The 26,656-nt window shown below is 36.5% G+C and overlaps 4 protein-coding genes across 6 annotated transcripts; 1 reads left to right on the top strand and 3 right to left on the bottom strand.

Moving 5' to 3' along the window:
* Window positions 1-7,099: 7,099 nt before the first annotated feature.
* LOC129249479 (ras-related protein Rab6) lies at window positions 7,100-9,655 on the bottom strand. The gene has a single exon (XM_054889322.1). The coding sequence runs from the start codon at window positions 9,224-9,226 to the stop codon at window positions 8,600-8,602; it is 627 nt and encodes a 208-aa protein (XP_054745297.1). The 5' UTR covers window positions 9,227-9,655; the 3' UTR covers window positions 7,100-8,599.
* A 2,676-nt stretch (window positions 9,656-12,331) lies between these two features.
* On the bottom strand, window positions 12,332-16,130 carry LOC129247664 (threonine--tRNA ligase 1, cytoplasmic). 3 transcript variants are annotated; one of them, XM_054886892.1, is made up of 6 exons: window positions 15,998-16,115; window positions 15,662-15,941; window positions 14,898-14,955; window positions 14,196-14,629; window positions 13,465-14,135; window positions 12,332-13,403 (listed from the first exon to the last, which is right to left on the bottom strand). In XM_054886892.1, the coding sequence occupies exons 2-6, from the start codon at window positions 15,938-15,940 to the stop codon at window positions 12,488-12,490; spliced, it is 2,358 nt and encodes a 785-aa protein (XP_054742867.1). In that variant the 5' UTR covers window position 15,941; window positions 15,998-16,115; the 3' UTR covers window positions 12,332-12,487. The 3 variants fall into 3 exon arrangements, with proteins under 3 accessions (XP_054742867.1, XP_054742868.1, XP_054742869.1); XM_054886893.1 differs by lacking the exon at window positions 15,662-15,941 and having other exon boundaries at window positions 15,998-16,130; XM_054886894.1 differs by lacking the exons at window positions 15,662-15,941; window positions 15,998-16,115 and adding an exon at window positions 15,073-15,319.
* A 1,531-nt stretch (window positions 16,131-17,661) lies between these two features.
* On the top strand, window positions 17,662-23,031 carry LOC129247100 (uncharacterized). The gene is made up of 3 exons (XM_054886027.1): window positions 17,662-19,203; window positions 19,541-20,032; window positions 20,100-23,031. Exons 1-3 carry the CDS (start codon window positions 18,202-18,204, stop codon window positions 20,289-20,291), a joined length of 1,686 nt encoding a protein of 561 aa, XP_054742002.1. The 5' UTR covers window positions 17,662-18,201; the 3' UTR covers window positions 20,292-23,031.
* A 175-nt stretch (window positions 23,032-23,206) lies between these two features.
* On the bottom strand, window positions 23,207-26,499 carry LOC129247099 (engulfment and cell motility protein 1). The gene is made up of 4 exons (XM_054886026.1): window positions 26,223-26,499; window positions 24,823-25,842; window positions 24,198-24,749; window positions 23,207-24,123 (listed from the first exon to the last, which is right to left on the bottom strand). Exons 1-4 carry the CDS (start codon window positions 26,332-26,334, stop codon window positions 23,624-23,626), a joined length of 2,184 nt encoding a protein of 727 aa, XP_054742001.1. The 5' UTR covers window positions 26,335-26,499; the 3' UTR covers window positions 23,207-23,623.
* Window positions 26,500-26,656: the final 157 nt, after the last annotated feature.

Here is a 26,656-nt window from a genome sequence, read left to right as displayed (position 1 = left end):
AAATGGTTAACAAACTGAATGCAGCAGACTTGCCGATTCGCTTGGAATTTTGCCAGAAGATCCTGTAAATGGTGGAAGAAGATCAAAACATGTTAAACTGCCTTTTCATGTCTGATGAGGCCCATTTCGATTTAAACGGCAATGTGAACAAACAAAATTGTCGAATATGGAGTACTTCTAACCCACAGATACTCCACGAGACGGAATTGCATCCTCTTCGCGTGACAGTGTGGTGTGCGGTTTCTTCACGCTGTATTGTCGGGCCTTATTTTTTTGAAGAAAATGGTCACACCGTTACGGTTACTGGAGACCGTTATTTGAAAATGCTGAAAGAATTTTTCTATCCAGAACTACGCCGAAAGAGAATTCCTTTCAACTCTGTGTGGTTTCAACAAGATGGGGCAACGTCTCACATAGCCCAGACTGTTATGACAGAGTTGCGACGAAAATTTCCCAATAAACTGATTTCAAGAAACTCCGAATTTCGTTGGCCCCCCAGGTCGCCTGACCTTACTGCACCTGACTTTTTCTTGTGGGGTTTATGTAAACAAGAAGTTTATAAAACAAAGCCAACAAATTTGGATGAACTAAAACAATCCATTCGGGCAACAATTGCGGCTATTCCTGTCGCAACTCTCAAAGCAGCAATGAACAACTTTTTACTAAGATGCCGCACTTGTGTCAACGAGCATGGGGGGCATTTCAATTCAATTATTTTTAAAATTAGTTAAGCTACATTTAATAAAATTTAATGACCTTCAACTTGAAAAAAAAAATAAATGAATTCCATACACTAAAAAAAAAAGTTATTTGAGTTTCTTAATGTAGCAAAATTCATCAGCCACCCTGTATTTTGGATAAATCACTTTACCTTAATATTTTGAAGGAAAACTTGCATTAAAGTGCGCCAAAACTCTGTGCGCCATATAATAAGAAAACTCTGTATTGGAAATAAATTTTACTTTCAACAAAATAATGATGCCAAGCATACTGCCCACGATGTGCGTAGGATCATCGATCACAATCCTCACATACTTCCAACGCCACCACAGGCTCCAGACTTGAATGCCATCGAACATTTGTGGGATGAACTCGGTAGACGTGTGGCTAAAATTAACATAACTATTCTTAAAAGCGAGGCGGCCGCCGTAGCTGAATGGGTTGGTGCGTGATTACCATTCGGAATCGGTTCGAATCTCGGTGAAAACACCAAAATTAAGAAAAAGATTTTTCAAATAGCGGTCGCCCCTCGGCAGGCAATGGCAAACCTCCGAGTGTATTTCTGCCATGAAAAAGCTCTTTATACAGATATTTGCCGTTCGGGGTCGGCTTGAAACGGTAGGTCCCTCCATTTGTGGAACAACATCAAGACGCACACCACAAATAGGCGGAGGAGCTCGGCCAAACACCCAAAAAGGGTGTACGCGCCAATTATACATATATATACAGGGTTGGCCATATTAAACTGACCCATTGAGTAACCCTATAACTTTTTACTGTAATTTGAAATCTAAGGTTTACGTCAACAAGCCAAAGACACTAGGCGCACTTAAGGCCAATATCCGACGGGTAATAGCCGCCATATCGGCCGAGACGCTGGCCAAAACTATGGAAAACGCCGAAAAACGGGCACATTACGCTATACGAGCTAAGGGCGACCACTTGCGCGATATCATATTCAAAAAGTGATGTAAACGAATCTCCTTGAACTAAATTAAATGTTTTTCACAATGAAACACAAAAAAATGTTTTTTTTTCCATATTTCTTTAATAATCATATGGGTCAGTTTAATATGGCCAACCCTGTATATATTCTTAAAGGCAGCAATAAAAATAATTTTGAAAATTTTAGGCCGATTTCCAAACTATCTACAGTTTCGAAATTTTTGGAGTGTATAGTCAAAGATAAAATATACTTTGTTGTTAAACATTTGTTATGTCCCAATCAACATGGGTTTATTCCGGGCAGATCTACATTAACAAATTTAGCTGTATTTACGGAGGACTGTTTGGAAACATTTCAAAGAGGTTTCCAAATGGATACGATCTAAACAGATCTCTCTAAGGCTTTTGATAGGGTATCTCACCCAATATTAATTGCTAAACTTGAGCTTTTCGGCTTTCACTCTCACTCACTCTTCTTACTGTATCGTTCGACTTGATAATGTATCGTCTTATTCTTTTATTGCTTCGTCTGTTTTTCCTCAAGGTAGTGGGCCTAGGGTCCGCTACTACGTTAAACATTAGTAAATGTCACTACACTTCGTATGCAGCTTAATACATCTCGAACTCGCCGCTAAAGTCAATGAGTGAATTAAAGGACCTGGGTGTTTGTTTTGACTCAAAGCTCAACTTCACCACCCACATAAACTTTATTATTTCTAAATCGTTCGCAATGTTAGCCTTTACTCGTCGAAATAGGTCTTCGTTTTCTAGTCCCTATACTCCAGGTTGGAATACGCGGTATTCGTTTGGAGACCGTATCATGCAGTCTATATTAATAGATAAGAGTCTGATCAAAGAGCTTTTGTGCGTTTTGCTTTGAGTTCAATGAAATTCGTAGATCCCATCCCGTCTTATCGGGCTCGTTGCTTATTAATAAATCAATAAAATTAATTTTAATGTTGTAATGAACTGTTTTTTGTGGATATTGCTAAAACTGTTTATGGAACGAATGTTCCTTTTAGAAGGACGCTAGCTCAATTTAATGCTTCTTCTTCTTCCTTAGTATTTCATTTCTCTTACTCTAAGTTTACTTTTAAGAAGTTACTTATAAGAATCTTGTCATAAGGTCTTAACTTGTATCTAACTATGTAAAAGTCTGTAAGTCTCTTGTTTCTTGATTAAATAAATAAATAAAACCCAACTAAAGGAGATACTCCACCAACTGGAATGGCGAAATTCGGGGCCAAATGTGACTAAAAAATTAGGTAACTCTGTGCCAATTAAGTCATCAAGCAAAAAGGAATGCCTACTAAATATTAAATTTTCATTAAACTTAATGTTTTATTTGTGAAATTGAATTGTGTGAATAATTTTGTCACTTAAATATATGAAGAAATCTGTGATTTTTTGGTAATTTTTCATTCGTGGAGTAAAGTTTTATTATGTTTAAATAAACAATAAATTTTTGTATTTTTCCTAGAACAACATTTTTAACTGCATTAATTTTTTTCGCAAGATACAACTTATCGAATGAAAAATTAGTGGTTGTGTGAATAATTTTGTACGTGTGTGTGTGTACGTACTTACAAGTAATTTTCAATTCGGCGAATAAGTAAGATTGCAATCCATTATCATAAGTTATTTCAAAAACTTTATTGCAAATATTTGGTTCCTTTAAAATTATTTTCACGTAGCAAGTGCAATTTTCCATTGATCATTCAAAAGCTATAACTTAAGTTTAAATTTCCTTAAAATGTTTAAATTTATTTTTATTTCATTTTATAAACTGCATTACGCGTACATATTGTAGTTAGTACTTAAAGTTTCATATTTTTCTTGTGTGTTATTGCATTTATCGCATATTTATTTCTTTATATGTATTTTGTAAGCCGCGTTATAAAATTTGTATTGGTGGCCATTAATTCGAAGCAAACCAATTTTTAATAAATATGTTTTGCGTTTCGTTCATAAGACTTTCCAATGATATTTAATTTAATTGAATCTCTTTTCCGATTATTTCTGCATCTTCATTGGTTTTATAATTTTTTGTGAAGTTACCAGATATTAAAATGATGCGATACCACCTGAACAGTAATTAAATATTTTATCTATTTTCAAGCGAGGCATTTGATTCAGCTTCATATGTACACAAAGTGATAGCCGTGAAAAGAATTCGGAGGGTGTGGCCAACATCAGACCGTTAACCGACTCTCAGCGATTTTGAAGGAATTAACTGATTTGCTGATGCGACTAGTAATGTAACAGCGGTTTGCTTACAACACAACTGAAATTGTGTTGGTGATATAAGAAAAAATCAACCTAGGTTATTAAGGTTACTTTCACGATTTCGCTTCAGATGGCCCAACCTGGTATTCTATTGTCCTTGAGAGTGACCTCATCGAGAATTTCCTTATCTGATCTGAGCAAATATTACCATAAATTGCATAACAATGCTCGCACAAACTTGCGCACTTCGTCCTTTTTTTGTATTGAAATTCATGGAAGGATTACCTAAGATGCTTTCCATTTCAATTCAACCGGGCTATTCGGGTCATGTTCTTCGATTTCGATGTAACTTAAATATGTTGCTCTCTGGTCAAAATAATGAGACACGTATTTTTTTGTTCGCCCGAAAAAAATTTTTTTCAAGAGTTATCGGCAATTTTGTTTTTTGCCTCAAACTCGATTTTTTTTAATTATATAAGAAAAAAATTTTTTGAAATGCCCATAACTTAGTCAAAAATGAACCGATTTTAATAATTCTGGGTTCAAAATGATCGTAATTACTTACACAAGCGACTTCATGTAGAAACAATTGCAAAAAAGTAGTTGAAAATTTTTTATTTAGTAAAAAAGAAAAAAAATTTAAATTTTTTCAAAATTCAATATTTCAAAAAGTGCATTTTTTTTTTTGTATAACTTTTTCCAAATCAAAAAAACATCTCAAACTTTAATTGAGCTGCATGCCTAGTAGCTAAAATGCGTTGTTTTTGAGTAATGAATTTTTAAGTAAACACCCTGTTTCGCACTTTTTGTTTTTTGCAAAATAAAAAATTTTCAACTACTTTTTTGCAACTATTTCTACATGAAGTCGCTTGTGTAAGTAATTACGATCATTTTGAACCCAAAACTATTAAAATCGGTTCATTTTTGACTAAGTTATGAGCAATTAAAAAAAATTTTCTTATATAGATTATTTCCATTTCAATTCAAAAGGGCTATTCGGGACATGTTCTTCGATTTCGATGTAACTCAAATATGTTGCTCTCTGGTCAAAATAATGAGACACGTACTTTTTTGTTCGCCCGAAAAAATTTTTTTTCAAGAGTTATCGGCAATTTTGTTTTTCGGCTCAAAATCGATTTTTTTTAATTATATAAGAAAAAAATTTTTTGAAATACTCATAACTTAGTCAAAAATGAACCGATTTTAATAATTTTGGGTTCAAAATGATCGTTATTACTTACACGAGCGATTTCATTTAGAAATAGTTGCAAAAAAGTAGTTGAAAATTTTTTATTTTGCAAAAAACAAAAAGTGCGAAACAGGGTGTTTACTCAAAAATTCATTACTCAAAAACAACGCATTTTAGCTACTAGGCATGCAGCTCAATTAAAGTTTGAGATGTTTTTTTGATTTGGAAAAAGTTATAAAAAAAAAAAAAATGCACTTTTTGAAATATTGAATTTTGAAAAAATTTAAATTTTTTTTCTTTTTTACTAAATAAAAAATTTTCAACTACTTTTTTGCAATTGTTTCTACATGAAGTCGCTTGTGTAAGTAATTACGATCATTTTGAACCCAGAATTATTAAAATCGGTTCATTTTTGACTAAGTTATGGGCATTTCAAAAAATTTTTTTCTTATATAATTAAAAAAAATCGAGTTTGAGGCAAAAAACAAAATTGCCGATAACTCTTGAAAAAAATTTTTTTCGGGCGAACAAAAAAATACGTGTCTCATTATTTTGACCAGAGAGCAACATATTTAAGTTACATCGAAATCGAAGAACATGACCCGAGTAGCCCGGTTGAATTGAAATGGAAAGCATCCTAATTATTATTGAAAATTATGACAACAATTAAGTTTTGACGTTAGCTTATAGGGTATTCTATTGTCCTTGAGACTGCACCTATTGGGTCTCATCGTAAATTTCCTTGTAAGCAAATATTGAGGATTTCTATCTGAGCAAATATTCCCATAAATTGTAATACAATTCAAGAACAGATTTTCGGCCTTCATCTTTTTTTATATTGAAATTCATGAAAATGTTACCTGCTTATTATTGAAAATGAAGACAAAAATTAGGGTTTGGCGTGACCTCATCGTGAATTTCCTTATCTGATCTGAGCAAATATTACCATAAATTGCATTACAATGCACGAACAAACTTTCGCACTTCGTCCTTTTTTTTGTATTGAATTTCATGAAAATGTTACCTGCTTATTATTGAAAATTATGACAACAATTAGGGTTTGGCGTTAGCGTTGGCACAGGACTTACAAAGTAGGGGAAATTGAGAGCGCAAGGTGGAAGTTGCCCTTAAGGGGAAGTTGATAATTCCTACTGTAAAAATGTTTAAACTAGAACGCCATACCAAGCCTTCCAGCAATTTTCAGTGCTTTATTCAACCTGATTTAAAAAGTTTAAAAGTAAAAAACAAGAATATCAATAGAGAGTTTAGTAATAAAGAAATATTAAAGTAAAATTGAGCCATTCAAATAAGGTGCCTTCGAAAACTTGTGTAAGTTTTTGGAAATTTAGCGCTCGCGTACTTTTTTTGTATTTTTCTATTTGAGAGAGAATTGTACGTTACTCTCTTGCAAGTTGATGTTGGATAGTTTTCACTAGCGATTTATGCGCACAAACAATTTTCAAAAGTGTGATTGAATTTGGCAGTGCTCCCTCGAAAGACTGAAACTTAGTGTACGTATATTTCTATAGCCTAAAAGCAGTAAAACATTTATACATATATACCGAAAATGAAGGTCGGGTAACTAGAATTATCAATAAACGTATATTTATGTTTTATAAAAAGTCGCAATATTCTAAGAAATTGTGTCATTATATAGGCCTCTTCCATTCACCATTTCCCCGCTCACTCTCTCGATTAACTTGACGAAAAATTTTGCATACAAAAGCAACAACAAAGTTGTAGAGTAAGATTCGCCGCTTCATTAAACTAGTATAACACTCTGCCTTACAAACACATGTAATTCAGGGTGGCCTCGTGTCCAATATATGTTCGTTTATACCAGTTGCCTCATCTATTCGCCTTTTGCTAATGCTTGGCGAAAAGAAGAGACCTTATGTATCATTGCTCTTCTAATTGAAATTAAAAAGCAGTTAAATATTTGAGTACTATAATGTCAAATTGCAAAAATACGTTTGTTTATACTTTTTGACATTATTATCCCCTAAAAGAGAGCCGCACTGATTTATCAAACATACTTTATTTAATATACCTTGGATATCGCCAGAAATAAAAATACTCATTAATGGTAATAAAAATAGTGAGTATTTTCTGCCAATAATCTGATAACCATCCTTCACCAAATGCTGAGAAAATGAAACATATACGTAGCAAGGTGGCACTAGGCTTATCCATAACTGGTCAGATTTACAAAATTTTCTTTAATTTCGGACTAAATTCTATGATTAAAAAAATAACTATTACACATACACAAGGAAGGCAGGAATGTTCAGTTGATGTTCATATAGAGTTCTAAATTATGTTCATACGATTAGCAGAAAAATAAATTAATGCTTTAAGTGTTTTTGACAGCATAAGTACATTAGTGAGTGTCAAAATTAACCGAAAAATTACAATTTCATGTGTAGAACAATGAAAAGATCATGTTTTTTTCTCGTTTTACTCTTTACATCATTTCCTTTAAATACAGCAAATGCCAATTTTCGAAATTTTTAACTGAAGTTTGATGACTTGAACAAATATCCATTGCACTTGTCCACATTCTGTCTTTAATTGATAGTTTACTTAAATGAATTACTTCTTTTAATAAATTTCAGTAAGTTACTTTGTTGTACATACACGCTTTTATAAATATAGAAATTGATAGCTGAATTATATTGGCAATCAGTATTTATCGTTTAGTTGGAGGCAATAAAAATAAGATATGTAATAAAATACAAAAAAATATTAAACGGTTTTATATTAATTTATTTCACGCATTTTTCCGTAAAGCTTCATAATTCATGTTTGACAGAAGTGAATTATATGCATACGCGAAGAAATAAGTAAGACTGTTAATACATATTTAAATACTCCCAGACGGCCGCGACAGCAATTAAATCGAAATAAAATTTCCCAAACTAATGTTCTATAATAGAAATGTCGTGCTCATATTAATGGGACTCCTTTACACATTACTATTCCAGATCTCAAGGTAATACATTTCCCTAAACAAGTGTATTGAGTGTTTTTGAGAAATATGAAAGTAGGTAACTATCTTTAAATCCTTCCCATAACTGGGTATTCAATATGCATATAATTTAAAACGACTATTTTTTAAATAATGCGTTCGCTTAGTAATTAAATTTTCTTATATTTCTTCTACACAATAGCTACCTGTCAATACCACCAACTACAGTGCATGTTTGACAGCTTTTGCTTTGGTTTCAGCATTCTTTCCTCAAACATATTCAGTTCTAATTTTTTATACAATATTAAATTTCTCATATTAAATGCTTTTATGCGTCTACTTTTCAACGCATTCATGAATTAATTATGCAGTAAATCGGTTTTAGTTTTATTTACGTTATAAATAAACTTAAACATAAAATTGTGTTTCTCTTTTTAAGCCTTCTTATACTTGTCTACGTCATCATACTCATACTGGTAAATTATCATTAAGCGCTCCCTTCTGTTTCATTTATTTAATTATTTAAATCGTTTAATACATTCGTTGAATCTTCAGCATGCACATCCACCTTCAGGATCCTTTGATTCGTTAGGTGAGTCCTTTAGCACAACTTCTTGCATATCTTCAGACGGCTTGTTTTCTGTCGAATCCATTCCAGGCAGCGCTGCCGCCACGCGTCTAAAAAGTTGCTTAACATTGTAACCGGCTTTCGCACTCGTCTCGATAAACATTACATTAAGTTCCTTCGCTTTGCGCTCACCCTCTTCAGTGGACACCTGTCTTTTGTCCGATAAATCTGTCTTATTGCCTACCAACATAATGATGACGTCACTGCCTCGTTCCGTACGAACGTCATCAATCCATTTGGATGTTTGGTGGAAAGAGTTTGTATTTGTTATATCGTAGACAACAACCGCCACAGTGGAATCACGTATGTATGATGGGATTAGTGAACGAAAACGTTCCTGGCCGGCTGTGTCCCATAACTGCAGACGAACGGTGCGATCTTCAAGGTACATGGTTTTCGAAAGAAAATCGATACCAATTGTGGCCTGATACGTGTTGTCGAAGCTGTCGTACATGAAACGTGTGATCAGTGAAGTTTTACCAACACTCTGTTCGCCCAGAAACACCAACTTAAATTTGCGCAGGGGATTTCCAAATTCGCCGGATGACATGTTTTAAGTGTAATTAATGGTATTTGTGGTGATAATGGTTTAATTAGTTTATATCCCCTTCCGCTCTGAAGATATTTTAGCTTGCAGGAGTCTTTAAACCCCTTTCTTAAATCCTGCTTAGAGCCCTCCTTTCGTTTTTTTTTTTCTTCTTCCACTTCCACTTCTCTTCGTCGACGTAGTTGCTTTCTTTTTTCTTTTCCTCTGCTGACCTCTTTGATCAGGGCTGGGCTCTTTGAATTTAATGCACTGTTTAAAAACCTTAACTGAATGTAGCTATAAACTCCGGGATAATCACTCCAAATATTTTCGTTGTGAAAATAACACGTATTTTTCTTGTTCAAATATATTATTTTATGTTTTATAATCTTCACCTACACTTTCTGCATCGCTTTTTCATTAGTCACCGTCAGCAACCAGCTTATAACATTTCATTTCAACTACGTTGCCGACATGTGTCGTCGTGTTGCCAACTGATGAGTTTCAAAATGCACCAAAAATTTAAGAAAGTGCTTACCATATTAAAAACTCTTTTTAAATCAAAGAATAATATTTTCAAATCTGCAAAAACTTTAGACCGAAACTCTGAGATTTACTTTCCGTTACCACAGCAAAAATTTTGCTTATAATGTTTAAGTGCGGGTACTAAATAAAATTAAAATAACAGGTGTTGTTGGATTGCGCTATCGAGAGATAATTAACGATTTTTTATGGCCGGAATTGGATAGTATTGATCTGGACAACGATTATTTTCAACAAGACGGTGCTACGTGCGACACAAGCAACGAAACCATTGATCTTTTACGGGAAAAGTTTCCGGACCGTGTTATCTCCCGAAGAGGTGATCACAATTGGCCACCGAGATGTTGTGATTTTACACCTTGGGACTTTTTTCTTTCCTTTTTCAAAAATGGAATTCGTGAGACTATCGAGGACATAGGGCAGCCACTTTGCAATTCGGTTATGGAAAATTTCATGAAAAGAATATTGTCCTGTAAGCGTGGTCGTGGTGGTCATTTGCCTGATGTTATTTTCCGCTATTAACGGTATACCTTCTTTTTTTTAATGAAATAAACATCCGATCATTTATATTAAAAAAATAGCATTTTTCTTTGAATATCAAAATAACACCTCTTTTTGGAAAACCCTTTACTTTTTACAAATTACCATTAAGAATTAAGAGGAAAATTTGACGTCGTGTATATGTATGTACTACACACGCTTATTTCACTTAAATACCAACACCGGAAAGAAACAATATTCACTTATAAACATTCTTTATTGATTGAACATTTTTATTTAGTAGAAAAATCTTTAAATCAAAAACTTCTGAACTTTTATAATACTTCTAAACTTTAAATTGTGAAAGGAACCCAATGGAGATAAAACAAAACAAAAAAACCCACCAATGAAAAGAGAAAATTTATATATTATTTATTTTAGAAAATAAAAAAAAAAAAAACACTATGAAATCGGCAGTAAATATATCTGTACATAATACTGCGTTAAGAGAAAGAATTATGGTCCATAATACTGCGTAACAGAAAGGAGGGATGTGATCTTGAGTGTATTTGTGTTCTATGTTATAGATGACTATAAGGATGATAGATTTACTAGGTTTGGCCCTTAATAATGGTGAAAACCACAATTGTGCCTGGCACTTCGGCTGTCACGTCACAGGAGTACTGAGCAAGCGAATTCTAACCATTAATTTCACGCGTATTCACACACTTGTCCAACCAGTCGTTGTTCAGGCCATAGCATTGTACAATGGAAGATAGATAATGTTCAAGCGGCAACGAAGCGACATGGGCGGCGGTTGTGTCCAATTTTTTCGGATATCATTCACACAATCTTAGTTTTCTCGCAAACAAACCGCTTCGTGACCTCAGTTCCGTCGGCCCCTCAGCTTATTCTGTAAAATTTTCTGAGCGCCGATTAAAGGTGATATTTGCCATACCTGTAAAATTTCTTCAACTTGGAAAATATTGGAGGCAGCGGAAAAATCTTAACTTTCCTAAACATCTTATACAGAAGTCAGAAGAAAAGTAAACATGAGAAAATAACGGCAAATGGAAATTTACTTTGCCTACTTTGACATGATGGAATGATAGTTTTAGTGTTGCCACATAGCAAATACTCCAAAAAAGTATCGATACCAAGTACCAAACTTGAAAAAAGTATCGAGTAAAGAAACTAAACTCATTCGTTCAATTTCGTGTCGATGTATGGCGCAGAAATTTGACGATGATAAAATCCGCTGAGGCGTCCCTAGGAGTGTTTAAGAGAAAGATTCTGGAGATTATTTTTGGACCTTTGCATATTGGCAACAGCGAGTATAGTACGGCAACATAGACGTAGTGCAGGCGTTCCGACTCTGAAAGTATTCGATGTGGTACCCATAGATGACGTGGTACCAGCGGGTGGTAGCGTAGGAAGACCTGATTTGTGTTGAAAATATCAAGTGGATCAGGACTTAGCGTCAATTCTACGTACCGGAATATCTCTGGGTGTTTCACGGTCAACGGCTACTAACCCTGCCTAGCATGCTAAACTCCACCCCTCGCCTATCGTCACTGGAACAGGTCCATGCAGAAAGGCTGCCTCTAAAACTTTTTTGTAGGGTTGGCCTTGAGCCTAACCCTGGACCCGAAGTTTATTTCTGTTGCGTATGCCAAAGACAGCTCCACCCAAACTACTTTTGTTAGGTGTAATCAGTCCAATGAGTGATGTCACCTGAAGACCCGATCCAGGATAAAGGTCTACTGCAGCAGTTTGTTTGGCCTAATAATTGGTAACGCTGGTCTGTTTAATAATATAACTTGGCGTCCTATGTTATCCCTTGCGTCAGACAAGTCTCACCCCAGGAATCCCTTTAACGGAGATTAACCACCTTAGATGAAATAACTTGGATAGACTTGAATAGACCCCCGCGACTTATTTTAGAACCATCTCATCTATCGGTCCTTTCCCTCAGACCGACTCTACGGAAAAGAATGTTTTTTGAATATACTGTCAAAACTTGGTAAGATGGAATGGAGAATGTATTGCTATTTCCTTTCATTCAATATTTTTGCAATTAAAAAGAAAACAAAATGCTCGAACCACTTGCTTGCAATTTTTCAAAGATCTTTATTAAGTGTTTTGAGAAAGCCGTATGATTATATAATTTTTTAAGCACTGCGGCGAAGCATTTCATCTTTTACTTTTCGCAGATATTTTAAATAAAAGAAAAATAAATACTTAGAGTCGTCTTTATCAAGTCTAGAAGCTATCTTCATTTGTAATGAATTCATCGCGCAACTTATTTAACTTAGTTATCAAATCTGCGATTGATACTTCCCCGTGCACCTTGTTGTCACGTGTACGCACATTAACAGTGTTCGAGGAGCGCTCCTTCTCGCCCACCACCAAAATAAAATTAAATTGAGCGAGCTGAGCATTACGAATCTTCTTATTCAAGGTATCTCCAGCATCCGTATCAGTTTCCGCCATAAATCCTTTTTCGTATAGTTGATTACGTACGGAGTGTGCATATTCATCGTACTGAGGACCGACAGGTACAACCATTACTTGACGTGGCGACAACCAGAATGGCCATTTGCCGGCATAATTCTCTGTAAGAATAGCAATCATACGCTCCACAGAACCAAGAATGGCACGATGTATTATAACCGGCCGTTTCTTTTCACCATCATCTGCGATATAATTTAAATTAAATCGCTCTGGCAATTGGAAATCTAATTGGATAGTTGCGGTTTGATGAGCACGTTTTAGTGCATCCATAATCGTAATATCAATCTTTGGGCCATAGAAAGCCCCATCACCATGATTTTCTTTCCAAGGCTGTCCAAATTCGTCCAGGGCCTCGGCGAGTGCCTTTTCGGCAGTGTTCCATTGGTCCAATTCACCAAGGTACTTTTCGGGGCGTGTGGAAAGAACGAGGTCAAACGAGAAACCGAAAACGGAGTATACGTAATGTATGAAATCCAAGCAACCTTTCATTTCGCTCTTAATATGATCGGGAGCACAGAAAATGTGTGCATCATCTTGTTGGAAACGCCGTACACGAGTAAGGCCAGTGAGTGCACCCGACAGCTCATTCCGATGCAATACGCCAAAATCAGCCAGACGGAGAGGTAGCTCTCGCCACGATCGATTGCGGTTGTCAAAAATCAGGCTAAAGGGTAGGATTTTTATTAGGGTTTCTAAGACTTACATCACGCAACAGTTTTACTTACCAATGTCCCGGACAATTCATTGGTTTTAGGGCAAATTTTTCTTTTTCTACTTCAAAAGAGAACATGTTTTCTGCATAATGCTGCCAATGGCCAGATGTCATCCAGAGTTTTGAGTTAAATATATTTGGTGATATGACTTCCTGGAAACCCCGCTTTCTGTACTCTGCCTTTATAAAAGTCATCAATGTGTTATAGATGTGCGCACCGCGTGGTTGAAAAAAGCACGAGCCAGGGGACAATTCATGGAAGAAAAACAACTCTTGCTCCCGACCAATTTTACGATGGTCCCGTTTTGCTGCTTCCTCTTGAATTTTCTCCCATTCCTTTAATTGCTTGCTGTCCGGAAAGGAAATTCCATAAATTCGTTGCAATGTCTCGGCATCAGCTTTGCCCTCCCAGTAGGTTGACGAATTCTTTGTGATTTTAATTGCCTTAACCTTGCCGGTGTGGCGCACATGAGGACCACGACACAGATCAATGAATGGACCACATTTGTACACAGTAGTTGTCTCAGTATTGACTTTACTATTCAAAATTCGCAACTTGAATTCATTGTACTTAAACATTTCCAATAAATCAGCTTTCTTCACTTCCAAACGTTCGAATGGCTGCTTTTCCTTCACAATCTTTTTGACAACACCTTCTATAACAGGGTAATCATTTGTAGATACCTACAAAAAAAAATCAGTTCATAGTTACCAGTAAATGCATATTTTATACTATCAACTTACACCTTCTCCTTCTAAATGCATATCATAGTAAAAGCCATTATCGATTGGCGGCCCATAACACAAGTGTCCGCCATATATGCGTTCCATTGCTTCCCCCATGATATGCGCTGAACTATGCCAAAACACTGCTTGTCCTTCAGGATCATCAAACTTAAGTAATTCCAAATTGCAAGATTGTTCAAGCGGACGGTCCAAATCCCAAACTGCACCATCAACTTTCGCTATAACAGTATTGTCCGCTAAACCCTGGCTAATGCCTTTCGCTACGTCATAAGGAGTGGTCTCCCAAGAAGTGGCATCCACTTGCTTGCCATCGGGAAGCGTTACTTTAATGGGGGTACGGGGCTTAGCCGCCAACTCCGCCTCCCGTTCAGACTTCAATTTTTCCCAAAGTACATTACGTTCCTCAATATATGCCGGCCAGGGATTCAATTCTGAAATTACATACATATTGGCATAAAAAATATAAAAATTTTGAAACAACAATCATGACTAGCGTAAGATAGTATCACCCCTGCAGTAAAACAGCGATATGTAGGTAAATATAATTTTACTGCCAATACACAACTTAATTAACATTATAAATTGTGTTTACAAAAATATAAACATTTTAGAGAACAACAAATCATTTGCAAAGCTTTACTTAATATACTGCAAAAGGACCCCGTATATGCAATCTACATAGAGTCAAATGAAACTAACCTTTTTTTCCAGTTACGGCAGGAGCATTCAACTGCTTCTCCTTCTTCATTTTAGTAGCCTTTAAAAAAATTAAAGGAAATTAGTAAAGACGTGTTCATTAAATGGAAAGTAAATGTAGATATGGTTTTCATAAGGCGTTCTCAAAATTTTGCTTTACTTCACAATATGTACTAACTTCACGGTAAAACCACAAAAAAAAAATAAATTATGTTGTCAGCAAAGTTGTTTAAATCAAGCACTTAGTCGAGCAACTATGAAAACACCTCAAACGTTATCTTTTTCCCCAACCAAATCTTGTTAATTAATGAATTTTTAAATGTTCTATTCTATTTCCGATAACTAAAACTATTTGCCACTTTAAAAAATTACTCCGACTTCGCAATTGACTTTCACAGGTCTATTTTTTAGGCGACATCGTCTGATGCAATCTCGTCACAAAGTAATACTAGCATTCTAACTTCTTTTGCCGCAGCGATTTGATATGAAGTAGCGAGCATTGTGGAATATACACACGTATTATATATAAAAATAAAGTTTTTGGGTTTAAATACTACTACGAATGTATAGTATGTATGAATCATGCGCATGAATGACGCGACTCTTGTATATACATATAACATATTATTGATATTGATGTTTGCCAAACCCGCAGACAAACCTTTCCGCACTTAAAAAACAATTATACAGAATTGGTATACGCTAATATCTATGGATTCTATAAGGGAACGTAAGGTGCAGTTTCCTGGATACTTTTAAACACCGACCAATGTTGCATAGCGGCGACAGTTCTCATGTGGTACCCCGCTTCTGTAAAGAGTGCTGGTAGTCTTGTTTCGTACGGCAAAGAAGTTTTCTACTCCCGGCTGAAGTTTTTCTAATACGTCCGCCTGTTTTGTCCCTATGTCATGACTACCATCAGCAAAGTGGGATTGTGATGTAAGTACGGCAATGTGGCGCTGATTGCTCTGGAGGAGTTGGTGTTTGAAGCCGGGAAATAGAATGCAAAATCTTGGCGTGCCCACTACTTGTACAATTTTAAACATACTAAGATACGATATATAAGATTAAGATATGCACATGTTAATAAAGATTAAACATGCCTCTTCTAATTATTATCCAAGAAATCTAGAAAGTAAACCACGTTGCACGAAATTCTGTTCCAGCGAAAATTATTAAAAGAAGATATTTGTAAAAGTGCTGCCATATCAAAAAAAAACGATTTACCAATTCGCGTTGTAGCTAATGGTAAAGTTTCGCGAACCGACTGGCAACAAAAGCGAACGAGATGCCAAAACAAAAAAAAATTAACTAGCCTTGATAGCGACAGCAGATAACGAAACAAAGCATGCTTTCTGGGTTTACCGCTAGATGAGTTAGACGAAGACGACAGGTGACTATATCGCACAGACAGGGTTTAGTAAGCTACAAGAGGAAAACTCGACAGAAGATACGAGCTGCCAGATCTAAAAATTACTATAGTTATTAAGGACATGAACATAAGCATTCAGTATTCAGGATATTCAGTTGGAAATTGAACTTGTAACCGAATTAACGAAATGTTATAGAGTGATTCAGTCTTAAGGTTAACGTGTACAAGTAAAGGAAAGTGTGGGAAATAAAGTAGACCAAGTTTGTTGCCATTAACACAAGATGCGAAACTCTTTTTCGTGAGGGCGCTGTCAAAATGTGTATTGTTTGCATGGTAAAAAGATTCATAGAGGTGTGCTACTTAACTGACTGTTATTCGGTTCTGAGCGAATTGACGGAATAAGCTGATGGGATATGAAAAAATAAACCAATGACATTTCGTTGCCTTCTGAACAACAACTCATTAGACGAGTGTGTGAATATATTTAAAATTATCGTGCAAATATCGGCTGCCGATAAGATTGTTTTAGTGAAAGCGAAAAAAATTTACACAGTCTTCTTTCGCGTTGCTTTGTTGCTATCTGAACAACAACTGATTGGACAAGTGTGTGAAATGAGCGGGCCGAATTCGCCCATTAACTATGCTGAAAAACTTCGAATGTCGATTACGTCTGTGACGTTTGCACGATAATTTTACACATATTCGAATACTCGACCAATCAATTTTTGTTCAGAAGGCAACGAAATGTCATTGGTTAATTTTTTTCGTATATCAAAATTAATGGCCAAACCTGGTAAATCTATCATCCTTGTAGTCATCTGTGGCATATATATGGTGTGAACAACGACTGATTTGACGAGTGTGTGAATACGTATGAAATGAGCGGGCAAAAATCTATTGCCGAGCCCCCGGTGACTTGGCACCCGAAGTTACGCTCACAATTTGGTTTTCCATCAAGCTTGGTAATCTGGCATCCTGCTGCCGAGTTTCCGCAAGGATGATAGATGTCAAGCACGAATAAATTACAAATCCGGTGAATACAAATGTGCAAAGTTCCAAAATAGGTCGCGAGTGCTGCTGTGTGGTGAGCAATGTATGAAAAGTTGTGTTTTTAAATAAATTAAGCTAGATTTTAAAATTAATTTTAATTAAACAAAACAATTTGCAGTTTTGCACTTTTGTATTCACCGTATTCGTAAACAAACCAATGGTATGAGCATTGGCTGTGCTGATTTTTATCGGTACCACAAGCTAAATTTTGTGAAAATTATGTATCACAAGTGACATCAGCGCATCTGTCAAATTTGTGCAAAGCTGAATAACGGTCTGCTATGTAATACACCTTAAAAAATCTGTTCACCATGTAGTCCCCGATGACGTACCAGCTAAAGTTACTCTCACAATTTTGCTTTGGTTGGTTAAACCTTGTATCTATCATCCTTGCTCATGTTCACATCTTGTTGTTGTTTACACACCCCCAAGGAAAAATTGTGCTCGTTATTGATTTTTTTGTTGCCTTCATTTTATTATATCCTCGAAAGTAGAACAGTTTTTAAAGTGAAAAAAATCGGGAAACTTCTCAAAAATTTTGAAATAATAATTTTTAATATACTACCTACATACATATGTATGTATATCCATCGACTGAATCCCAAACTTCAATAATTCTAGTTATTGAATAAGATAAGTTTCATTACGGCTGAATAGAAAGTTTCTTTACTCGAACCTGGTGCAGAGTAAAAAGCAAGCAAGATTTCTCATCTACTCGAGAATCCGCTCCATCAATCACCTTCGGCTTCAGGCACTGTGATTGTGGAGAGAACGGATTTTTATAACGTGGCCAGCGGCGACATCATCAGAACGCAGCACAGCAAAGTGCACCCCAGTCCGGGGGCCGCCCGCAGTGTGTGGGCGTTGCCCCTGACCTCATGCAATATGGTAGCCGAAGAGGATAGTGCCGCCAACACAGAAGAACGCCCTCATTCACCACCAACATTGCGCCGTGGTGGCGGGTGCGTTGGTGGTGGGGTTGGACGCACTTCTGGAGGAGATGGAGTCATCGACAAACATGATGACAGCAATTTACTATTGTTTGAAGGCATCGACGGTGCTATGGCGCATTTAGATGACATATTCGATGTGATTAAAAATGGCGAAGTTTGTGATGTGGAAAATTTGGTGGAGAAATTCGGTATTGAATGTTTGTCTGCCCGTGATAGGCACGGCTACACACCTGGCCATTGGGTCGCGCTGAATGGCAATGTGGAAATGTTGCGGTATTTAATTGAGCGTAATGCACCGGTCGATTTGCCTTGTCTAGGTACACAAGGCCCGCGGCCCATACACTGGGCTTGTCGTAAAGGACATGCGGCTGTGGTGCAAGTATTGCTCCAGGCTGGTGTGGCTGTGAACGCGGCTGATTTTAAAGGTCTTACACCGCTCATGAGTGCGTGTATGTATGGTAAGACAGCTACGGCCGCCTATTTGCTCGGTATGGGTGCACTTAATCATCTTACGGATATAAATGGCGACACAGCTTTGCATTGGGCAGCTTACAAGGGGCATGCCGATCTCATGCGATTGTTAATGTATTCAGGAGTTGAATTACAAAAAACAGACAATTTTGGTTCGACACCATTGCATTTGGCTTGCCTCTCGGGCAACATGACGTGCGTACGATTGTTGTGCGAAAAATCGAATATGGACTTGGAACCGCGAGATAAGAATGGAAAAACGCCGATAATGTTGGCACAGGCACATCAACATCAGGACATTGTGCGATTGCTATATAACGAAGTGAAAAAAAAATCACGTTGGATACCGTCAATTACGGAAATTTGGGGATGGTTGTTTGGTGGAGCAGGCGATTCGAAGGGCCCATTGCTGCTTTTCCTATTTTCGGTGTTATTATGGGGGTACCCAATGTATATGATAAGGGTGAGCTAATTTTTATAAACTATAACATAACTGGTCTATTACTAAAACTGTAAGCATGCCAAAGTGTCTTGGTTCCCCGTACCAAGATAATACATTGCAGTCTTTGTTTATTTAATAGAAGGTTTCGTTAAGGCATTAAGGCCTATTTTATAATTTAACTGTCTTTTTAGGTCTGTTGTAATACCTTACCATTCGCTGACGAGAAGAGACATTTTGAATTGTTTCTTTTTTTCATTTTCATTTCCTTAAATTCTTTAGCGAACGGTTCTTGAAGAATAGTTTTAGATACAACTCACCACTGTAGAGTGCATTTTTCATGTTGAATTTTCTTTTCAAGGCTATACCAATTACCTGGAATATTCTTCGTCGTTCCCACTATTGCTTCATCTATTGGAACGCAGTTATGTGGATCAGTTGGGTCATCGCGAATCGTCGTGATCCGGGCTACATACCGCTCAGCTCCGATGCCTACTATCGCGCTATCAAGCAGATACCATATTTCGATAAGTTGAAAAAACGTAATGTTATTTTGACCCGTCTATGTCACAGCTGTCGGTGTTTACGCCCGCTGCGCGCCAAACATTGCCGTGTTTGTAATCGATGCGTATCTTATTTTGATCATCACTGTCCGTTTATATATAACTGTGTGGGCTTGCGGAATCGTATGTGGTTCTTCTTGTTCGTGCTCTCAGTAGCCGTAAATTGCTCGTTCACCATTTACTTTGCTTGCTATTGTGTGATGATTGAGGGCTTTACGTTGCTCTATGTTTTGGGACTGTTGGAGGCTGTTGTTTTTTGTGGTCTCGGTTGGATACTAACCTGTACATCGGTATGTTATGCTAATGTTTATGTGGTCACCAAAAATGTAACTTTATGATTAATTTTCTTTCTCACAGATATTGCATGCCTGCATGAATCTTACGACCAACGAAATGTTCAATTACAAACGTTATCCATATTTGCGAGACAAGCGTGGACGCTACCAAAATCCATTCTCGCGTGGACCCATTCTAAATTTGTTGGAATTCTTTGTCTGCTTGCCTGATCGGAGCGATGAAAATGATTTGCTTATGGAGGATAATATTTGATTGAAAACTTAGGTACGCGCTAATGCGCGGCGCCGAAAAATACCAGCACATGGATAATAAAAAGATTAAATCGTGAAGCTGGCTTTCAAAGCCAGTCGAGACGAATGCAATGCGAGGCGAGATATAAGATTAAGTAGTTATTTAGCTTGAATTTAAACGCACTTTTCAGCTTTAGCCTATGAAAACTAATTGGAAAGATAGAGAGTGTAGCAACAATTGAGATTACAAAGATGAAGCGAAAACCAAAAACCACATGGTAAAAGGAAATTGGAGTTAGCTTGAGGATATGAACAGTAAAAACTATATGTGCAAGTTTTCAAATCAAACTAATTGAAAATGTCGGCAAAACTCCCACGACAGATGGCGTTACCGGAACGATCCGTATTTATGTTCTGGCATAAAATTTCAATCCAGCAGCCAAGGGGCATTCATTAAAGGTGGTCGCACTAGACCAACAACAATATTCTGTACGTTTGATTGTCAAAGCAAAGTATTGAGAAACTAGGAAACAAATAATGAATTCGCATTGTTTCATTTTGAGCTGACAGCCAGATGGACACGGCGAAAGTAAAAAAAAACAGCTGTTTTACCAACACCACCTGTAATAGATTCGCCTTGTTTACACACGTTTTTGTAACTGTATAATATGTATATTGCTAAAAAATTTATTTAATTTTGGGGGTGCTGCCAAAGTGATAGCCGTTAAGTTAATACAATTATGGGATAGACTCGTTTGTAGTTATAAAGCAAATTACTTAAAGAATAGGTCTGTTCATGTAAAAATTACCCAGTAACTTATTTTCCGAGAATTCCCTTTCAAAGAGAAAAGGATAAAAAAAAGAGGTTGTCTGTAAAGTCGGTTTACTGACGATAGTTTAACGTGACAACGTCATAAGCAAATACTGATGTAATGGTTGCAATTTTCAAAACAAAATTTTAATTTTATTTGTTTGATAGATATTTTGTATGGATATAGAGAAGGAGGTAAATGGAATCGCAGTGGAATAGGTCAAGTTACATTTACACAAACGTGAAAAATTACGAAACATCAAATTCATGAAAGATATGTTCAATTTCGATTGTGCATCGGGCGTTAATAAGTCAATAACACTAAGAGGCAACATCCTCGATTTGCCTTTTTCAAGACACATTACACTCGAAACACCCCCTTTCATTTCCTACTTTTCCTATCATCGTCCTTTTCTCAACAGAGAAATGGTTCATTACCATGCACACAGGAAGAAGGCATATGCAAATACAAGTATGTGAATTTATATACCTACATACGCGCATATACATACATATATATGCTCACTCAAGTAGGACAGAGCCAGATGTCGAACGTGCCGAACGCGGGGCCGATTGTGCTCTTTGTCGTTCGTTTCGCGCTCTCGCTTGCAGTTAAAGCAAGGTAACGACGATTCGTGCGTGCAGCCGGCTAAATTGAATTATAAGACGTTATCACGTCAAAAAAGTACATGAACGCTAAATCAGAAATAATTTGCAACTTTTACAAACAGCTGATTAAATTGTTGACAGCAAAAATCGCAAAAAATTGGCCTACTTCATATTAAATTAAAAATAATTAAAATAAATAAAGCAAATAAAATAAAATTTAGCGACTATTTTGTCCACAATAATTTGCTCCATTTCATCATCGCTGTCAGATGAAGAGCATTCCATTAGCAATTGCAAGTCGCAATTCTAAATCTTGTTTATTTTTATTTTACGATCAGCTGTTTGCAAGTACTTACATGTAAAAACTTGCAACTTCCTCTCAAAATGAAATGTCATTTTGCTCTCTCACTTTCCCCTACTTTACAAGTTTCTTGGATACATGAACACCAAAACTTGATAATTTTTAACAAATATTACAAATTATTTGCTTCATGAACTGACCTATTAGCTATATTAACTAATAGAAATTCGCCAACAAACTTGATAAAATGTACCTGCTAATTTTATATGGCAACATATACAAACAATAATAATAAATTGCGCGAACACTTCTCTTAGGTATTTATTCGAGCTCCTATTTGTGGCGTGCGTCTTGATGTTGTTCGGCAAAGGGAGCCGCTTACAGTTTTAAGCCGAGCCGAAATTACAGTTTTATCAGGAGCTTTCTTATGATAGCAACGCACTTGGGGGTTTGCCATTGCCTGCCGAGGGGCGACCGCTATTAGAAAAAAAAATGTATCTTTTATTTGATGTTCACAGAGATTCGAACTTACGCACTCTCGAATGGTAGTCACGCCCAAATGTGCAATTTCCACGCATCGAATTTTATTACCAAACTGTTGGTTGTATAAATTGTGGTGGCTGCCGTAGCCAAGTGTGTCGGAAAATAACGATCTAACAATTTAAAGTATGTACCTATGCTCCAGTCTAATAAATTATGGACGAAGAAAAAAAAATTCTCCTTGAAATATTTATGTAAAGCGCAACGAACTTATTATGTTTTACTTTAAATTAACTGCTAACGGTGACGGTAACATAAATACAGCGCCAACGAAAGAGGATAAAATTAAAAAAATAATTTGATGTATGTAAATATATGTCCCAAATCTTAAAATGTGGTGCAGATGATGCGCACAATTAGTAAATTTAGATAGTTTCTAGGGTTAGTAGATAAACGATTAGGGTGCATATCCATACGTAGCTAAGCTATCTGTATTTAAGGTAAAAATTTCTGCAACTCGGTCTAACAGAATATAACTACACATATTACACGCTACGGAATTGCAGCCACCTCGAATCCTTGTTAACAGCAACTGAACGATTCGTACAAATTCGAATAGAAAACCATAATTGTTAGTGATGCTGAGTAAGCCTAGTATTCAGCATCTAAATTGGCCAATACCGATTAAAAATTATGCACACAACTTTTTTTTTAGAGTTTAAATTCATATGTTATATTCCAAAAAAATTATGTCCAGCTTAGAAAACAGTCTAAGAGTATAAATAAATATATGCAACTGCTTTAATCGTTGATTATACCACGAATGCAAACTGTGGCGTTAGCTTAAATAAATTTATTAAAATATAAAAGTATTGCAAATTAAATATGAACTTGTCTACTACAATTTTTTTGATAATTTTGTTCGATTTCAATATGGTATGAAAATTTAATTTGTTTTTGGCTTAGTTACTCGTATGCTTTATATAAAATATTATAAAAGTCGTGTTATTACGGCACTGTAAATACGATATACATATAAAGCATATTACTATAGGGTATTAAATTTAGACTTACTTTACTTTGGCATGTTTTGAAAAAAAAAATAATAATAATAATACATACAAACGGACATGCAAGACCAGTTTAAAATGCTCTAGCTCTCGAAACAAAAATCATAATTTTCTGGGTCCTCAGGTATTGGCGGCGGATCTTTGCTAATGTCTACGCCTTCGGTATCCAGTAATCGCAATTTGATTTCCATTGATAGTAGGGTATCAAAGTCTTCTTTCTTCTGTTTGCTGGCCATTTCCTGACCTAGCAGAGCATTTATACCATCTGTCCAGTAATGAAATGTAGTCTCATCGGGGGCTACAAAGTCTAAAGTTGTATTCTCCATGCTATCCAACGTAATGGAGAAAGCCAAATTGCCGGCATTTTTGCGTGTACGCATTTCCTTCATATGCGGGCATTCTTTGCCCTCCAGTAGTTGCTTAATATCGATAACAGCTACTTTGTTGGTGAGCTCCTCAAGCGTTGGCACAGTTTTTTCATCACAATCACCATAGTGTATGACTTTATGATTAGGCGAGAGCCGAGCATACCAAAACTTGTCTTTGGAACGTGTGCCGCGTGAGTATTTCGAAAATCGTGTACCTGAAGGGAGTATGGTTTTCCATAATTTTACTAAGCATCAATCAATGACTCAAATAAATTTCAATTCTACCCACCTTCTACCAAGTAAGAGAGCCGTTGTTGTTTGATTAGATCGAGTATATGTGGTGAAATCTTTTCTTTCAACTTAACAATAGCCGATGCTGTTGAATCGCATTCCTCTTTTGATGTGCGTTCCTGTTGACGTAAGTTAGTGATAGTTTGATAAGTAAGCATAGCAATTTTTGCACGAAACTCTTCCAGATTCTCCGGACGTTCCTTTAGTGTGCGTGTTATTTGTTCACGCACAACGCTGAACACCTTTTGAAAATCTTCCGCCGTAGCACGCATGTCTTTCCATGTACGATTTAGCGTTATAATGCAAATGCAAAAGAATTCCTCGAACGGATGGTCATGCGTGAAAAACATTGGTTGAAAGTCTGCAGATTGTTCGGCTGGTGGTTCACCAATGCGTAATATATCGCAGAGTACCTTTACCAGCTCAATAGAAGTACGACCGAAAGGGCATTCATGCTCGTCAGCGCGACACGAGTTCTCATGCACGATTTTGGTATACTGTTGCGTATAGGTGCGTGCAAAGTAGACCATACAATCCAAAGCTAAAATACCTAAGAATGCGGAACAAAAGTATGCATTTATTTTACTCACGTATGTATAAGAGTAAATTTACTAACGACTTACCTGGTGGCGTTTCAATGAAATCTTGAGCCGGATTTATATCACATTTGAAACCGAGTTTTTTGTAGAATTGCGAAAAGTTCACATTACCTCCACCCGAACCTCCACCACCGCGACGCAACTGCTCATCACTCAAGCCCATTTGCCCGGAATAATCATCAAATGCAATACGTCGCAATTCTTTGATTTTTTCATGTGCATCCTGATCTTGTGCATTCATTTTCATGCGCATTCTTTGCTCTAACAAACCCAAAGTAAGTGTTTGCAAAACGTACAATTGGTGTGTCATCTCCATTTGACGCCCCGAAGTATTGCCAATCAATGCCAACCGGAATGGCTTGGCGCTAATTGTATGCGCAATTTGCCGTTTGCGTGCCTCATCGGCTTTCATGAACAATGCGTTGATTAGCGCAATGGCATTCTGCTGAATTGTGGCCGAGTTGGCATCTTGAAGTAAATGTAGCAGATCTTGCAAAGTGACCTCCTTTTCGACTAGCACGTACTTGCTGCTATTTTGCACAATATTCTCTAAATTGGAAAGCGCACTTTGGGTGCATTCTTTGGGGAAATCTTGAAAATTACAGACTATGTAAATGTTGCGTTGCACAAATGTACTTTGCAGTATTTCCCACGAAATTGTATCATGCTCCATTAGTTCTACAAAGCTGGCCAGGCTGTATTTGAGTATATCGTCATCTTTTTGTGCATGATCTTCGATCATATTTATGATAATACCCAGACCCTGCTCTTTTATAAATTCCATAGCGAAAGTGTGATCTTTGCTAAGGGTGGCGAGCTGTTTTAAGCATTTCGTCTTTTCCACTGTTGAACCGCTTCGCAATGATTCCAGCGTATCATTTGCAGTTTTCGACGGGGAGTACTGCAACCGCAACACTGAACCGTTTTTAATTTCATTGCGATTTTTTTCTGTCACATATTTCTGATTATTTACATCACAAAACTGCAAGGCATAGTTCTCCGGATCAACAATACCCCAACAACTGCAGATTTCTTGTATTTTACCTGCAATAAAATAGACAAAATATTAACGAAATTTTTTTAATATACATATGTATGTATGTATGCCCATTAAATCATATTTTAATAAAAGAAAATAATGATAGGCGTGACTCCAGAGCTACTATTCCATTGTAAAATTAGCAGAATACATACATACATATAGGTAATTTAATCAAGGGTCATTTGTATGGCGTTATGCCATAAAATTATTTCCTGTTGCGGGCTGCATTCGAAATCAATGCAGCTACGACTGCGGAAGGGCGTTGGCCGATTAGGGCTTGTACGACTTGCAAGTTTGCGAGATAATGGCTGGTCAGTCTTTGCGCATTTAATATATGTACGTAGTTTTGAAAACCCAGGTAATCCTTTTAATAAACATTTACCTGTTAAAGGTTGTCGTTGGTCCAAATTTATTAACTGCGGCAAATGGTTCTCCAACTCCACGGCGATTTTTACAATGTGCGCATCCTTCACTAGCGCTTTTTTTGGAATCATGTTTACGACCAATAGGTCCGAAATACTTGAATATTTGTTATTGTAGAGATCAATAACTCCAATAGCAATAAAAATGTGGATGAATACTAAGGCGGTGTTATTTATTTAGTAATAAGTAGACATTAATCATTTGACTGAAATGCAAGCCGACCACAACGATAAATTTTGCTTAGTATACTTTGACAGTAAACGTAAATGACAAATCAGACAGGGGCGTCTACATGTGGGTGCGAAAAGAACTAGTAACAGCAGCTCTGTTGAGTGAAATCATTAGTCATCATTGTCGACTTGGTTTAACGGTAGTATAACGGGAAAGTGGTAT

The sequence above is a fragment of the Anastrepha obliqua genome, chromosome 5 (genome assembly GCF_027943255.1).
Source record: "Anastrepha obliqua isolate idAnaObli1 chromosome 5, idAnaObli1_1.0, whole genome shotgun sequence".
NCBI lineage: Eukaryota > Metazoa > Arthropoda > Insecta > Diptera > Tephritidae > Anastrepha > Anastrepha obliqua.
This window is presented reverse-complemented; position numbering and strand designations above follow the sequence as displayed.

Excerpts from the sequence above, each read along its gene's own strand:
- LOC129249479 (XM_054889322.1), bottom strand. The coding sequence starts at position 9,226 with ATGTCATCCGGCGAATTTGGAAATCCCCTGCGCAAATTTAAGTTGGTG.
- LOC129247664 (XM_054886892.1), bottom strand. The coding sequence starts at position 15,940 with ATGTTTAAAATTGTACAAGTAGTGGGCACGCCAAGATTTTGCATTCTA. Across the intron at positions 14,956-15,661 it reads GTCGCCGCTATGCAACATTG|GCTACTAAAATGAAGAAGGA; the intron begins GTCGGTGTTTAA and ends ATTTTTTTAAAG. Across the intron at positions 13,404-13,464 it reads ATGAATTGTCCGGGACATTG|CCTGATTTTTGACAACCGCA; the intron begins GTAAGTAAAACT and ends CCTACCCTTTAG.
- LOC129247100 (XM_054886027.1), top strand. The coding sequence starts at position 18,202 with ATGGTAGCCGAAGAGGATAGTGCCGCCAACACAGAAGAACGCCCTCAT. Across the intron at positions 19,204-19,540 it reads ACCCAATGTATATGATAAGG|GCTATACCAATTACCTGGAA; the intron begins GTGAGCTAATTT and ends TTTCTTTTCAAG. Across the intron at positions 20,033-20,099 it reads GGATACTAACCTGTACATCG|ATATTGCATGCCTGCATGAA; the intron begins GTATGTTATGCT and ends TCTTTCTCACAG.
- LOC129247099 (XM_054886026.1), bottom strand. The coding sequence starts at position 26,334 with ATGATTCCAAAAAAAGCGCTAGTGAAGGATGCGCACATTGTAAAAATC. Across the intron at positions 25,843-26,222 it reads CCAACGACAACCTTTAACAG|GTAAAATACAAGAAATCTGC; the intron begins GTAAATGTTTAT and ends ATTTTATTGCAG. Across the intron at positions 24,750-24,822 it reads TTTCATTGAAACGCCACCAG|GTATTTTAGCTTTGGATTGT; the intron begins GTAAGTCGTTAG and ends CCGCATTCTTAG.